Here is a 14698-nt window from a genome sequence, read left to right on the forward strand (position 1 = left end):
TCAACATACATTTAAATTACATTGTGGTCACGTAACAAGTATGTGACCAATGACCAATCTTTCCATTCTCAACATTTCAGTTTTTCTTTTTTTTTTTTTTTTGTTAATAAACAAAACAATTGAACAGTGAACAATGGATGCATTGTTACATAAAGAAAACACATACGAAAGAGCAAGAGACTTTGACCTCCTCTCTCTAAAGAAAAAAAAAGAAAAAATAAATAAATAAAATATAAAAAGTAGAATTAATTAAATACACAAAAAACAAGACAGTTCCAGATACATTGTCATTATACTGTCATTTCTTGTACATTTAGGGCTCCAAAAGATTGTTTTTGGTAAGTGTAAACAAAAAATATCCACTTTGACCATAGATTTGAAAATTTGTTCATTTGTAACCGAAGGGAGAAGGTTAATCTTTCCATCTGGTAAATTTCATTCACAATATCTACCCATTTTTTCAGATTAGGTGGTTCAGGTTGGAGCCAGTGCTGGTCACAGCCGTTTTGCCAGCAGTGTTAAACCCACTTTTATTAGTCTGTGGTTCATTTATTTGTGTATTTGGACCCTAACAGTTCATATAGTTTGAATTTGAACCCTCCAGGTGCTGCAAAACTATCTTTATATTCATTTTGGGCAAAAATTGAGCGGATTTCTACAACCTGTTTTAATTCCTGCTTAATTTGTTACATTTTATAACTAGTTATGTCATGACATTTGCGCATATAAGGTCCAGACTTCCGATGAACATTTCTCTGAGTACGACATAACTGTTTGTCAGCAGCAGTGGTTGTAGTCCATATTGAAAATATGTCCAAACTTCGAATCGATTCCCTAAAATGTTCAGTTGTTGATTGAGAGGGACAGAGCAGCACAGACAACAACCTGGAGGGGGCGGGGCCTGAAGTGAATCATTTGCATTTAAAGGGCCAGCGCTCAAAACCACCTTTCTGGTGTCATTCTGGTGTCATTGGTGTCTGGTGAGATAAGGCTTGCGGAATCAGTGACATCTTTTAAATCACTTCTTAAGACACATTTTTATAGACTTGCTTTTATGTGATGTCTGTCCCTTTTTAACTTTTAATTTTAATTTTTAAATTTGATCCTGTTTGATTATTAATTTGTTCATACATCTCTCTAATTGTGTTGCTTCTGTTTTAGTGTTTTTACTTGCTTCGTGTATCCTGCTGTTGCGCCCTCTGTCAAAGCACTTTGTAAACTTTGCTTTTAAAGGTGCTGTACAAATAAAGTTATTGTATTATTGTTTTATTACTCAGAAATAGGGTTGAAGATGGACCTGTGGAGTTGAATTAATGAAGAATTCAGACCCAAGCAGAGCATTTACAGTTTATGTAGACCACAGGTGTCAAACATGTGGCCCGCCTGAGATTCCAGTCCGGCCCGCGGGATGAATTTGCAAAGTGCAGAAGATATTTACAGTCAAGGGTGTCGAACGTCAAAATAATAGCATAATAACCTAGAAATAATGACTTCAAATTTTCTTCTTGGTTTAATATGAAAAAAATATGACTTACTTGATGATTTATTGCAAAGAGCATTAAATTCTGATATCCTTTAATAATAAAATGTCAATAATCTGAATAAATATGAACAACCTGAAATGTCTAAAGAAAAATAAGTGTAATTTTACCAATATTCTGCCTGTTTTGTGTCTTGGTAGATCTGATCTGTAATGCACATGTAGAAATCATAAGTTGAGGCATAATATTGATCAAATTTTTCTTCATATTATTTCTTCTTGTAAAATGTAAGTGTTTTCATAATTTCATGTTGTTTTTTGCATATAAAAAATTTGTAGTTGTTATTATTTATAGGTTATTCTGCTATTATTTTACTGGTCCATCCCACTGGAGATCAAATCGGGCTGAATGTGGCCCCTGAAAGAAAATGAGTTTGACAGCCTTGATGTAGACCACAGGGAAATGTTTTAAAATGTATAATTCCATTGAAAAAAGCTAAATATCACTCCTTTAAAATGCTAAACCTTTGGATGTAAACCTGTCTAATGTGTGCTTGAGGCTGTTACCTTCTAAATAAAATTGTGGAATACTGTGTCAGTATGTGGGACAAAGTGGGGTAAAGGAGAAAAATGCTGTGCAAAGTGGGTTAGACCTGGATCTGGATCTGCGACTGATCCCAGCCGGTCTCTGAGTTCAGTTGAGTTAACTGCAGTGGTTTTCAGAGTACTGAGGTAAACTTTGTCCAGAGTTAAAGGTGACTTACTTTCCTTGTTTGGCTGCATGCACTCTGTCCCACAACAGCCGTCAGAATGAAAACACACTAACAGGTCCGGGCTTGGGGCTCTTACATAATCCTGTTGACTGGAGATAAAATCAGGTTAAAATTCAGGCTAAAGGTTGACCAATCACAGAGCAGCCACGGCTCTATGACTACTTCAGGTTCAGGAGACAGAGTGGGACATTAGCCTCAGTGTGTCACCATGGCATTCTTCGACACGGCGGTTTTAGTTGCGTTAATCTTTGTTTTACTGTGGCTGCTTCTTCTGAAAAATCGTGGACAGAAGTGTTTACCTCCAGGACCCTCTGCACTTCCTGTTGTAGGTAACCTGCTCCAGCTGGACTCCAAAGCCCCCTACAAAACTCTGCTCAAGGTAAGACTGGAGGAGTCCGGACCAGGTCTACCAGTCTGCATGTTATTGACTACAAGCACTGACCTGTTACTGTGATTGTTCTTCTGTTTGTTTTATCTGTAGAGTGAGGTTAAGTGTCTTATGATTATTTGTTTGATACAAAATGCAACTTTTTGAAGTTATCTCTATTTATTCTAAAGACTCTACTGTTAAACTGAATGAAAAAAGCTCTGTTTGCAGTAGAAAAAAAGTTTTAAAGTCGTCTCTGAAGCCAAACTGATAGAAAATAACCTGGAACTACAAAGTAAAATAGATCTGCCTTTCTGCATTTCTGTAAAAGGTTAAAAAAGTGCGCACCTTAAAAAGTGGTAAGAGTTCACCCTCATTTAAAAACCATTATTATTATTATTATTATTGATTTCCTAAGCCACCCCCCTTTTTATTTATTTACTTATTAAATCATTCTGTCTTTTTTTATTACGTTAATTCTTTTTTTTTTCTCTCTTTCTTTCTTTACACAGCAATTTGCCTGAAAACCAATGACCATTTTGCCTCCGTAAGAGGCACCCCCTGTACAACCATAACATTATTATCATTTTCTATCAATACCCTTTATCCAGTAATTATTAGTTTTTCTTAGTATTATTGGTTATTTAGTTATGCATTTTTGCTCATTCTGATTTATTATGCTAATGTTATCACTATTATTACCACTGTTGTTAATGCTAATGATTTTTTTCTTTCTTTTTTATTATCTTTTTTTTTTTAATTCACTTTTTTTATTGACATTCTGCATCAATTTTGACAAAGATATTCATTTTAAATGTCATCAACAGTATATTAGTCTGAATGTCCCTTTTTTTTTAACAATGAAACAAACAAAAAGAGCATTAACAAGTAGGGAGTGAATTGCAGTCATTGCATTTACTACATCTAATCTTCTATACAAAAATAAAAGCATCAAAGTCCGGTCTGTGTGGCATGATGTATTCCATCCATTTCTTCCAGCGTGTAACAAACAAGTCCTTCTTATTCACCTTCACCTCTGCAGTAAGTCTCTCCATCTTATATATGTCCACTGTAATGTCCATCCACATGCTCAGCGTTGGGCTTTCTAATGAAAGCCATTTTCTTGTGATGGCTTTTTTGGCCGCTATTAGCAGGATATTAAATAAATATTTGTCTCTCTTTGGCCATCCTTCTGGTATAAGTCCAAAAAATAAAGATTTTCATTCAAAGGAGAAGTGGCTCCTGATAATTTCTTGTGTTTCCTTATGTATTTCCTTCCAGTAATTTTTGATAACTGAACAATTCCAGAAGAGATGATAATGATTTACATTTGTATTACCACATTTTCTCCAGCAAATTGGGGAGTTATCTCTATAGTGGGACTTTTGATGTGGTGTAATGAAATATCTAATCAAGCTTTTCCAGCCAAACTCTTTCCAACTCTGTGAACTACTACACTTCCATTGATATTCCCAGACTCTTATCCACTCTTCTTCTGTCAGATCTATCATTTATTATTATTACCAACTTGTCCGTCTGTCTCTCTCTATCACTCTGTCTCTCTCTCACCCTCTCTCTCTCTCTCTCTTTCGCTCTCTCTCTCACCAATGTATTATGTTGAATATGTAATTAGCATCTGTTTTTGTTTCATCTTATTTGTTGTCATGTCTTTCACATGTTTCGTTATGTACTGCTCACTTAATAAAACAAAAGTGGTCAGAGGAGGTAAATATCATGTGAATTATTTTATACCAATGCACAAACACTTTCAACTACAATTATATTTATATGTTGTAAAGTGATTGTGTTTGCAAATTTGGAATAACATCCATTAATGTGACACCTGCATCGATATTAAAACAGGTAAAACTTCAATAAGAAAGACAGCTGTGTGAAGGTTATTTCCTGCCAAACCATGTTTTATGGTTTGGCAGGAAATTATACAAGCAGATACAATGTGGTTTGCACATACAAAATATTTAACAACCTTCTGCATTTTTATTTAAACACATAAATGTGTTCTGTGACCATTCAAACAAATACACAACATATGTCTAATCCAGATGTTAAATCACCTCCTTTTTCCTGTATTCAATCTGCTGTAGTACTGTATCTGAGGCCATAAAACATGTCTAGTTGTCGTTGTAATACTTTACATGTGACGATAAAGAACGGAGGAAGAGGATGAAGATATGAATAAAGCTACAGTCTTAACTGAAGGAGAAAAAAGTTGGTGCTATGCTAACGTTAGTACCCACTGCACCGGCCAAAGTGGATCTTTATGGATTCCACTGATAGAGAATAAGAGAATAATTTGTTTGTCAGTCCTTTGTCTGTTCTGTTTAGTTCAAGAAAAGGAAAATAAAGTGATGATTTATGTTAAAACACAGTTGAGCAAGAAATAAAGTGATGCACGGCTGTAAACAAACCAGGAGATTAAACAGTATTAAAGCCACTTAAAACCATGATCTACTGCTGGTAAACCACTGAATATGGAAACTAATCATTATATTTGTGTTAAATAAATGAATTCAGCTCCTTCTGAACCCTTACCGGTGCCTCATTAATGAAAGAAGTTAAAGTAACTCAGCATCAAAGGCTCAAATGTATTTCTCCTTTAGACGTACAGCTCCATGACGCCAGAATGAACAACCAAATCTACATCAGAAACAGTCACAACATATTGTTATCATGATATATTTTTAACATCATCATCTCATTTTTTATGTATATTGTGCAGATCACTGAAAGGTAACCTTTAATGTACAGATATAAAGTCTTATTAACAAGGATGCATGACAAAAACAGGTGTCATAAGTGAAGAATACACTTAAAATAGAGTAAAACAAATGAAATGTTCAATAAAAATAAATACTTTTACATTAAAAAAAATAATAATAGAGGAAAGAGAAGCTAAAGATCAGATTTTGAAAAATGGCAAAAATGTACAAATGTATTAAATATAGATAAATGTATTAAATTATTCTAGATGTATCAAATTTATTAAATTATGTTGATAATTTGTATAATTTGTATACATTAAATATAACTAATTTTAAGAACTTGGTGGATTTTGCACCTTTATACACTTACTCTTCGCACAGAGTACTTGTTTATTTTTATTTTACAGATTTATTTCTCCTTGCTTAGTGTACAGCTGATTTCCTTTATTTTGTTTTAGTTTAGTTTAAATTGTTTTAATTGTACAGTTTATTTCCTTTATTTCTTTTTAGTTTAGTTTAGTTGTTTACATCAGTCATGTGAACGGAACTCGCCAAGTTAGAATTTCATTACTCAGTTCTGCTGTGTATGATAATAAACTTCTTGAATCTTGAATTCTTTTACATGATAGATCTCCTCTCTGTCTAAAAATACATATTGATGAACCTATGTGTGGAAAAATAAGTGACAAGAAATTACTCATAAATGTTGCTGCTGCCCCCCCTCCCCCAAAACCACCCATTATAAGGTGGACTGTCTAATTTCCTGAGTCTAGAGAAAACCAATAAATTCAGCGTTTGGATAAAAATGCATCAGTGGTTATACCGTGTGTGTCGTCCTGTTTTAACTGGTGATATAACAGATATGTGCCTGAACATTACACATGTATTTTCCTCTGTTTAACCTCCAGTTCGCTGAATGCTATGGCCCCGTGGTCACAGTGTACCTGGGCCCTCAGCGGGTCGTGGCTCTGATCGGATACGAAGCAGTGAAAGAGGCTCTGGTGGACCAAGGAGATGACTTTTATGGAAGAGGACCTGTTCCCTTTCTTATGAAAGTTACCAAGGGTTATGGTAAATAATAATACTATAACAGAATATTTATTTCAGAAACATTTTTTTGTCCTATGAGGAGTTATATGTAATATTTCTAATTTGAAATATTGCAAATTACATTAATTTATCATTAGAGGGGTTAGAATGAAGAGCTGTGAAGTTCTGCCAAAGATGCTTATGAAGGTATGAAGTTATTATGGGATGTTATTATTGTTGCTAAGTTCCCATTTGTTGATCCACGGTTCAGACTAAACTGTGACAGTTCGGACCTTGTTTGTTGGATTCCAAACAGATCTTTAGTTCAGCTACTGACGAGATAAACTGTACAGAAAACAGACGTCATTAGTGGTTTTACTGTGACTGTTCCCAGAGAGCAAATATTTTGGCAGTATTATGGCATACATTTGATATTTTTGGCTGTCTTTTGGCATTATGAAAACATTTAAGCTTAACTGTGGTATGATTCAGGTTATCCATAATAGATATGGAGGCACTAGCAATATATGGCTGAGTTCTGGCATATGTGTGGTTTACCAAAAGACTGGGTAAAGAGCGGGGTCAAGTATAGGGATGGTATGGCATGTTTATGGCAAGACAGAAGATTGACTAAAGGGCGGCAACATCTTATTCCATATATGGATGTGTTTTGGTTGTGTTTTGGCAAAGCCAAAACACTGCGCAAAGAGCGGGAATTTCTACCCCAAAAAAAACTTCATTTTAAAAGCATGATCAACACAAATTTTGGGTGAATTTTGGCCTCCTTTTGGCCTCTCTTTGGGTCAGTTTTGGCTACTTTTTGGCTGGATTATGGGGATTTGGGGCTTTTCTGGGACAATTATGGCTATATTTTGGAAGTCCGCAATTAGTTTTGGGTGAATTTTGGCTTCCTTCTGGTTTGATTTTGGCTTGCCTATTTTGGGCCATACATCCGCCCCGAACTTTGCCAAATGGCATGCCAGTTTTGGGCCAGATTTAAGCCACAATGATTTTGCTACCTGGGTTTTCAGTCTAAAACAGAGCTAAGCTAACAGAGCTAAGATAACAGAGCTATAATGCTAACTATCAGCTGATGTAGCACATCAAGATTATAAGACAGTGTTATTTTGAGCAACTGTTGAAACAAATATCTGAGTTTTAGTTTGAAGAAGAAAACTTGATGATACCATAATACAGATGTGTGAAAACAATGAGCTTTAAACTTTATTCAGCCTGTAGTTACATAGTGTTGGTGGTTTTGGTCGGACTAAGTATGTTCTGGTACCAGACTTTCCCGTGCTGGTGAGAGTGAAATATCAGTACTACATAGAACACACTGAACACCTGGCCACAGCTAATGGCAGGGTTCCTACAGGTTTCTACAAGTTAAACTTAACACTTTTTATGACCTTTTTAAAACACTTAGAATTTAATACCCATTTCACAGCCTATTTCACGGCCATACTGCCAAAAATTCATGACTCCTAGAATTTAGGAAAATGTGTTTATTCACTCCAATGCCTTGATTCCCATCGTTGATTTCTTGCATAAGGTGCAGCCAACTTCAAACCTGTTCCCTCCACTTGTGTCAACCAGGTGGAGAATGATCTTTTCTCTAACCAGGCGTTATTAAATGTACACTCACTCATACTAACTTTTTGCTTGCTAGCCATCCCTTAAAGTTCCCAAAGTTAGCTCTGTGCACGTGACTAACGGCTACACATGTGTTCGTGTGTGCTGAATGTTCTGCAAAGATAGCAATGATTGCCCAGTTGGCAAAATCATTATGGCTTAAATCTGGCCCAAAACTGGCATGCCGTTTTGGCAAAGTTCTGGGTGGATGTATGGGCCCTAAATGGCCCAAAGTAGGCAAGTCAAAATCAAACCAGAAGGAAGCCAAAATTCACCCAAAACTAATTGCGGACTTCCAAAATATAGCCATAATTGTCCCAGAAAAGCCCCAAATCCCCATAATCCAGCCAAAAAGTAGCCAAAACAGACCCAAAAAGAGGCCAAAAGGAGGCCAGAATTCACCCCAAATTTGTGTTGATCATGCTTTTAAAATGAAGTGGAGTTTTCTTCTGGGTAGAAATTCCTGCTCTTTGTGCAGGGTTTTGGCTTTACAGAAATATGCCAAAACACAACCAAAACACATCCATACATGGAATAAGATGTTGCCGCTCTTTAGTCAATCTTCTGTCTTGCCATAAACATGCCATACCATCCCTATACTTGATCCCGCTGTTTGCCCAGTCTTTTGGTTAACCACACATATGCCAGAACTCAGCCATATATTGCTAGTGCCTCCATATCTATTATGGATAACCTGAATCATACCACAGTTAAGCCTAAAGGTTTTCATAATGCCAAAAGAAAGCCAAAAATGCCAAATGTATGCCATAATACTGCCAAAATATTTGCTATCGGGGTGGTTCCTAATTTCAATATAAACTGTCGGGTTGGAAAGGGTGGAACTGAGCTGACTAACGTTACTTTCTTTGCAGTTTGGATATTTAACAGACATATTTAAACACAATTGGGGTTTTTTTGTTTGTTTTTTATGTTAGCAGAACCAATAGGGTCTTTTAGTCTGCATTGGTATTTATTGATTATTTATTGCTGATTATTTAAATGCATTATTCGTAGTTGCTTTCAATGATCTTGCACTTGTGCACCGATTTATTTATTTATGTTTGTCACATTGCACTTTGGATGTGGGCTGATGTCTGTGTTAAGCTGCAAATGAATTGTCCGTGTGGGATAAATAAAGTTTTCTGAATCTGAATCTGAATCCAGCGAACAGGTTTGTGGCAACATAAGTCCTACCATATCAAACTGAATAACTTTGAAAGGCATTTTTAAGGTATTAAATACAAATTTGCAAATTCAAGACTTTTAAGACTTTTCAAGACCCCGCGGGAACCCTGTAATTTGTCTCCTTTAACCCATTCACACACAAATTATGAGAACCTTAATCAAGATTTTTTCCCTGAGTGTTTTCATTTCTCCTTAATCATGAAAAAAACAATATGATTGAAAAATTTCTTATGAAAAAAAAAAGTTAAAAAATACATTTGAATACAAAAAAGTAATTATAATAATAATAAAAATTCTCATGAACCTATTTTTCATGGAGTTGCAAAAATGTCCACTCAACTGGACACTATGCGTTTAATTTTTGAAGTGAAGAAACATGTATTTACTGAAAACTGTAACTATTACGCTCAGGGGAGATCTACACAATGTTACCAATTCATGTCATGATAGAATATATCAAACACAAAACGTCCAAAGCTGTTGCGATTCTTTATAAAACTCGAGACTTGTTAAGCAAAAAATGTTTGCATATGTTGTATTGTTCACTTGTAATGCCATATATGTCATACTGTGTGGAAATATGGGGCAACGTGTATAAGACTAATTTAGACCCAATAATTAAACTCCAAAAAAAAGCTATTAGAGTCATAAACAAAGCTGGTTATCTCCAATCAAGTAATCCACTTTTTGTAGAATCTGGTTTACTAAAATTTCTTGACATTGCATATTTAAAAACAATGGAATTTATGTTTCGCATTAAAAGTAAACACCTTCCTTTTTGTATTCAGAAAATTTTTAAGTTAAGAGAAGGACATTATAATTTAAGAGGGATGTTTGTGTTTGAAAAATGTAAAGTAAGAACAAACGTTAAATATCACAGTGTTTCAGTTATTGGTGTCAAGCTATGGAACAAATTGAAGGATGAAGTGAAATTGTGTAGCTCACTGTTGAGTTTCAAAAAGAATTTAATTTGTCAAATTATGAAGGGCTATGAAAGTAATATGATTACAAAATAACTTATTACACTGAATGTAGTATAATTTAAGCTTAAGTATTTATCTTCTGCAACTTAAGGTGTGGACATGGACTAAGGATGTAAATAGGAGAAGCAGAAATAAGCCTCCGGCTTCAGCTTCTTCCTTTTTTCAGTTACAAAATGTGTTAATTTTATGTTTGTTTGTTTTTTTAATATGTAGGTGTTTTGTTTTGTTGTTTTTTTTTAATATGTATGTGTTTTGTATTTTGTATTTAACTGAAATAAACATTCATTCATTCATTCATTCATGTCAGAAAAGATATGTAATGTGTTAAAACTTTAATAAAGATATGTGCAAAAAAACAAAACAACAAAATTCATGAATATACAAGAGAACAGCTGAAGAATAGCTGTCCACTGTAGTGACCACTATGCATGAAAGGGTTAACTGACAGAGCTTTTAACTTCACGTATGCAGGGTTGGTGATCAGTAACGGAGAGCGATGGAGGCAGTTGCGACATTTTACGTTGACAACACTGAAAGACTTTGGGATGGGACGCAAAAGGATGGAACAGTGGATCCAAGAGGAGAGTAAACACCTGGTGGCTCGCATTGATGGTACAAAAGGTGTGTATGACTGAAAACCAGAACCTTACTTTGCATTAACCTTAAGAGAGGTCCTGAAGGGTTTAGCCAGTAGGACTTATGGGGAATCTAATCACATATTTGAGGTATTTTAAGAGGTTGGGCTGCACAGGTTGGTATGTTTAAGTCCAGTTTTGGTTGTAGGGTGAATTCAAGTCTAATTGTTTTTTGTGGATGACATGGTCCTGTTCGCCTCATTGAACCGTGACATCCAGCTCACCTTTGCAGCTGAATGTGAAGTGGTGGAATGAGAATTAGTACCTCCAAGTCTGAAGTCATGGTTCTCAGCTGTGGTATGGAATCTCTGGGTAGTGAAGGAATAATGGAGCAGGAAGTTGACACATGAATTGGGGCAGCGTCGGCACTGATCTACAGTGAAGAGGGTTTTACCGGTCGACGAATGTTCTTCACCCTCATCCATGGCCATGAGCTGTGGGTAATGGTGAAATATGAAGAAATGGAGGGATAGCTCATTGTTGTTCAGACTTTTTTGCCTGAGCATAAAAAGTTTTTACTTCAGCCCCTGCAAGATGATAAAAACACCCACTTATTGAATACATGCCACTGTCCCTTGATGGGTTTTCCCAGTTTTAACAACGTCAAGGTAAAGAACGTTCACCAAAAAACATCCACATCGACAGAATTTAGGTTCCTTTGAGAAAATTTAGACAAAAGAAAAGTTAAAGTTTAAACAGGGCCATAAATAAGAACTAATTGTACGAACATGAGTTGTATTTGTAAATTTGTGATCCCTGCCTCCTTTTTCCAGCTTCACCTTTTGATCCCACCTACTTCATGAGCTGCACCGTGTCCAATGTCATCTGCTGCTTAGTGTTCGGTCAACGCTTCAGTTACGATGACGAGCACTTCCTCCGCCTATTGCAGATCATCTCAGAAGCACTGAGATTCGGAAGCAGTCCTTCGGGTCAGGTAAGAAGAAAAGATAGAAGTTCAAGTTGATGCTTTAAACCATGACAGACCCTTCACTGGTCTTCTATGTAGAGACCAGAGCACATGAAGAAGTGCATGATGCGTCTGTGATGTTTAGCAGTGGTTTGTGGACTGGTGTTTGAAGTTTGGCTTTTGGTTGGATGAGACTGTGGGAGTGGAGCAGAGGTGTCCAACTCATTTTAGTTCAGGGTCTACATACAGCCCAATTTGATCTCATGAGGCCACTAGAAATTTTTATCTCCACCAAGAAGGTTATGTTTTCATAGGGGTTTGTTTGTCTGTTTGTCTGTTAGCAAGATAACTCAAAAAGTTATGGACGGATTTTGATGAAATGCCTTGGTGGAGGTCTGAGCTCTCCGAGTGCTTTTCTAGTTCTATTTGTTTACGTGCAAAAACGTAATATAAGTTATGAAAATGCTTACATTTATAAACTGTCCTATCACAAAAAAAATGAGTAACCTGAAAAACCTGAAATTTCCAAAGAAAAATAAGTGGAATTTTGACAATACTATGCCTCAATTTATCATTTATACATCTGCATTACAGATTATACTTGATCTACAAAGGCACAAGACATTTCGTAACAGACATAATACTGTTAAAATTTTGGAGTTTGGAATTTGGAAGTATAATGACTTTGGCTTCCTTGACTGTTAATATCGTCAGTGTCATTTTTACACTTTGGAAATTCATCCAACGGGCCTGATTGGTAACTTTGGCAGGCCTTTTGTGGCCCATGGATCATATGTTTGGCATCCCTGTTGTAGACGAACAAAACACCAGAACCAGCCGACAGGAAGTAACATGTATGTCAACAGCAGAAAAACTAATGACTTAAAATATGTCTAATGAATACCAAATCTGTGCTTTTTCTTGGAAGAAATTAAGAAAAGTTATATTAAATCCAAACTAATTGATATCCTCCTGAGACCCAGCAATGCATTTTTGTCCTCTGTAGGGGACAGGGGTTTCTTAGCTTTATTGGAAAAAACAAAAACAAAACAAGAATCAGCTTGATTAGGTTTTTCATTACTCCTGAACAAAAAGGCCACTGTAGTGGGGAGGAGCTTAAGTGCTGGAGACAGTGTGGAAGCCAAGATGCCAATCACTGGCACATATTCTGGGACTGCCCAAAAATAAAACAATTTTGGAAGGATATACACAAAAATCTAGAATATATACTTAATGTCACTTTACCTTTTGAATTTGCCACCTTAATTATGGGAAAAACTGAAATTTTGGTGAACAATGCCTACTTGAATAGAATTTTAATCACTGCTGGCAAAACGGCTGTGACCAGGCACTGGCTCCAACCTGAACCACCTAATCTGGAAAAATGGGTAGATATTGTGAATGAAATTTACCAGATGGAAAGACTAACCTTCTCCCTTCGGTTACAAATGAACAAATTTTCAAATCTATGATCAAAGTGGATATGTTTTGTTTACACTTACCAAAAACCCTAAATGTACAAGAAATGACAACGACAATGTATCTGGAATTGTCTTGTTTTTTGTTTATTTAACCCTTTCATGCATAGTGGTCACTACAGTGGACAGTTATTCTACAGCTGTTCTCTTGTATATTCATGGGTTTAGTTGTTTTAGTTCCATATCAACCAACACAGTGGATGCTTATGCATCATTTTATAAACTGCAATTCATACCATTACTGTAACTTTGTTGTTCTTGATTGGTTCTTGAGTGGAAATCAATTGTTAATTGTTATTTTTTGCATATTATCTCCATGAAGTGAGTAATAACTAGTATTAGAATATGTTAAAATGTGAGAAAACATCAGATTAGGTGCATTAAACATGGTTTCATTTCATTGTTTTCATATTGCTTTATGATATTGGGTTTTAAATACATGTTTCTTTGCTTCAAGAATAAAATTCATGGTGTAGCTGAGTGGACATTTTTGTAAATCTATGAAAAAAAACCCTCAATCTCATTGTTTTTTTTCATGTCTATGGAGTAATAAAAACACTCAAAAAACAAACAAACAAACAAAAAACAAAACACCTCAACTAAGGTTCTCATAACTCATGCATGAAAGGGTTAATTAATTCTACTTTATTCATTTATTTATTTCGAGAGAGGAGGTCAAAGTCTCTTGGTCTTTCATGTGTTTTCTTTATGTAACAATGCATCCATTGTTCACTGTTCAATTGTTTTGTTTATTATTAACAACAACAAAAAAAAGAAAAACTGAAATGTTGAGAATGGAAAGATTGGTCATTGGTCACATACTTGTTACGTGACCACAATGTAATTTCAACGTATGCTGAAATCTTCTCAAAATTTCTAAATAAAAATCTGAAAAAAACAAAAAACAAACCAAGAATCAAAATATTGTCCACTACAAAGGACGTTCCATAAAAATTTTAAAAATGCATCTGAAAAAACTGTTGCATCGTGCTTTTTCCAATAAAGGCATTTATTTAATGTAAAAAAAAAAAAAAAAAAAAGCCAAAACGTGTACTTTCCTGGGTCTCAGGAGGATATACCAATACATAGGTATATTTATACATTCATTTATATAATCATTACAACCATTTCCCTACATTCATCCTACATCTTACATTCATTTATCCACGTGACTCCCACCTCTCTGTTCAGTTATATAACATCTTCCCTCGGCTGATGGAGTACCTGCCTGGTCATCACCACAAAATGTTTACCAGAGTTGAAGAGGTGAAAAGTTTTACAAGGCAGAAGATCCAGGAGCATGAAGATACGCTGGATATGAGCTCCCCCCGAGACTACATCGACTGCTTCCTCATCAGAATGCACCAAGTATGACGAAACACAAATATATCACTGCCCACTGCCTTTAATACTGACAACTGTTCAGATACAAATGTCAAGATTCAGAACTGTAGAACCTTCAAGGCTGTAAAAAAAAACAAAACAAAACAAAAAAAAAACATCCAT

General features: G+C 35.5%; 1 protein-coding gene across 1 annotated transcript in view; it reads left to right on the forward strand.

Moving 5' to 3' along the window:
• The first annotated feature begins 2421 nt into the window (after window positions 1–2421).
• The window catches only part of LOC115432226 (cytochrome P450 2G1-like), an 18723-nt gene continuing 6446 nt past the window's right edge, over window positions 2422–14698 (forward strand). Inside the window, exons 1-5 of the mRNA XM_030153106.1 lie at window positions 2422–2632; window positions 6252–6414; window positions 10644–10793; window positions 11581–11741; window positions 14384–14560. Of these exons, the coding sequence (XP_030008966.1) occupies window positions 2462–2632; window positions 6252–6414; window positions 10644–10793; window positions 11581–11741; window positions 14384–14560 (822 nt within the window). The 5' untranslated portion in view covers window positions 2422–2461. The remainder of the gene's footprint in view (window positions 2633–6251; window positions 6415–10643; window positions 10794–11580; window positions 11742–14383; window positions 14561–14698) is intronic.

The sequence above is a fragment of the Sphaeramia orbicularis genome, chromosome 13 (assembly GCF_902148855.1).
Source record: "Sphaeramia orbicularis chromosome 13, fSphaOr1.1, whole genome shotgun sequence".
In the NCBI taxonomy this organism is placed as follows: domain Eukaryota; kingdom Metazoa; phylum Chordata; class Actinopteri; order Kurtiformes; family Apogonidae; genus Sphaeramia; species Sphaeramia orbicularis.